The sequence below is a fragment of the Chiloscyllium plagiosum genome, chromosome 28, assembly GCF_004010195.1.
Source record: "Chiloscyllium plagiosum isolate BGI_BamShark_2017 chromosome 28, ASM401019v2, whole genome shotgun sequence".
NCBI classification, from domain to species: domain Eukaryota; kingdom Metazoa; phylum Chordata; class Chondrichthyes; order Orectolobiformes; family Hemiscylliidae; genus Chiloscyllium; species Chiloscyllium plagiosum.
In genome coordinates, this window is record NC_057737.1 from 48980376 (window position 1) to 48981293 (window position 918).

At 58.0% G+C, this 918-nt stretch overlaps 1 protein-coding gene across 3 annotated transcripts in view; it reads left to right on the forward strand.

Annotated features, from left to right (window-relative positions):
- Positions 1–547: 547 nt before the first annotated feature.
- The window catches only part of rcc1l (RCC1 like), a 64373-nt gene continuing 64002 nt past the window's right edge, over positions 548–918 (forward strand). For all 3 annotated transcript variants that reach the window (XR_006315838.1, XR_006315837.1, XM_043718878.1), the window contains exon 1: positions 548–842. Coding sequence is in view for 1 of the 3 variants with exons in the window: in XM_043718878.1 (XP_043574813.1) it covers positions 606–842 (237 nt within the window). In the remaining 2 variants the exon portion in view is untranslated. The remainder of the gene's footprint in view (positions 843–918) is intronic.

The window sequence follows — 918 nt, forward strand, 5'->3', positions numbered from 1 at the left end:
CCCTCTCATCCTAAACCTATGCCTTCTCCCTCTGGACTCCCCCACCCCAGGGAAAAGACCTTGTCGATTTACCCTATTCATGTCCCTTATGATTTTATAAATATCTATAAGGTCACCCCTCAGCCTCTGACGCTCCAGAGAAAACTGCCCCAGACCATTCAGCCTCTCCCTGTTGCTCAAACCCTCCAACCCTGGCAACATCCCTGCACATCTTTTCTGAACCCTTTCAAGTTTCACAACATCTTTCTGATAGGAAGGAGACCAGAATTACACGCAATATTCCAACAGCAGCCAAACCAATGTCCTGTACAGCTGCAACATGACCTCACATTTGGCAGACTTAAATGTACAACTCTATTCCTGCATTCAAGCTTTTCGTAAAGCTGCGACACACATCTGACCTATTCGTGTGTGTTTGCCCCGAATCTGAGCCACTCTCTCCCCAGTGTCGGATGTTGATGTCAATCAGTGTGGACCCCACCAGGTACAGCAGTACATTGCCCATTTAAGGAGCTCGGAGGCCGTCTCCTTTACCAAGATGGCGGCCCGGAGTAGCCGCTGCCGTGGACCGTGTGTAGGAGCTGCCTGCGGCACCAGCGTCGCTCATGGCGGTCAGGACCTGCATTTGGCGCTGGCTCCAGGCCCGGGGCTTGCGGGGAGCACAGGCCCCTGACCCGATTTTCCGCTATATGGGCAAAGGGCGCAGGAAGAGCCGCGTGTTCGTCTGGGGGTTCGCCCACACCGGGGCCCTGGGCCTCCCGCACTTGGTGCTCGGCCGCGGCGGGGGCCAGAAACCCCGGCAGATCCAACTGAGGCCGCGCGGAGTGGAGCTGGAGCAGAGGGTGCGGGCCGGGGCCGGGGGCCGAGAGGGAGGGTGAGGGTGAGGGTAGGCGGGAGGAGGGTGAGGGGAGGATGGAG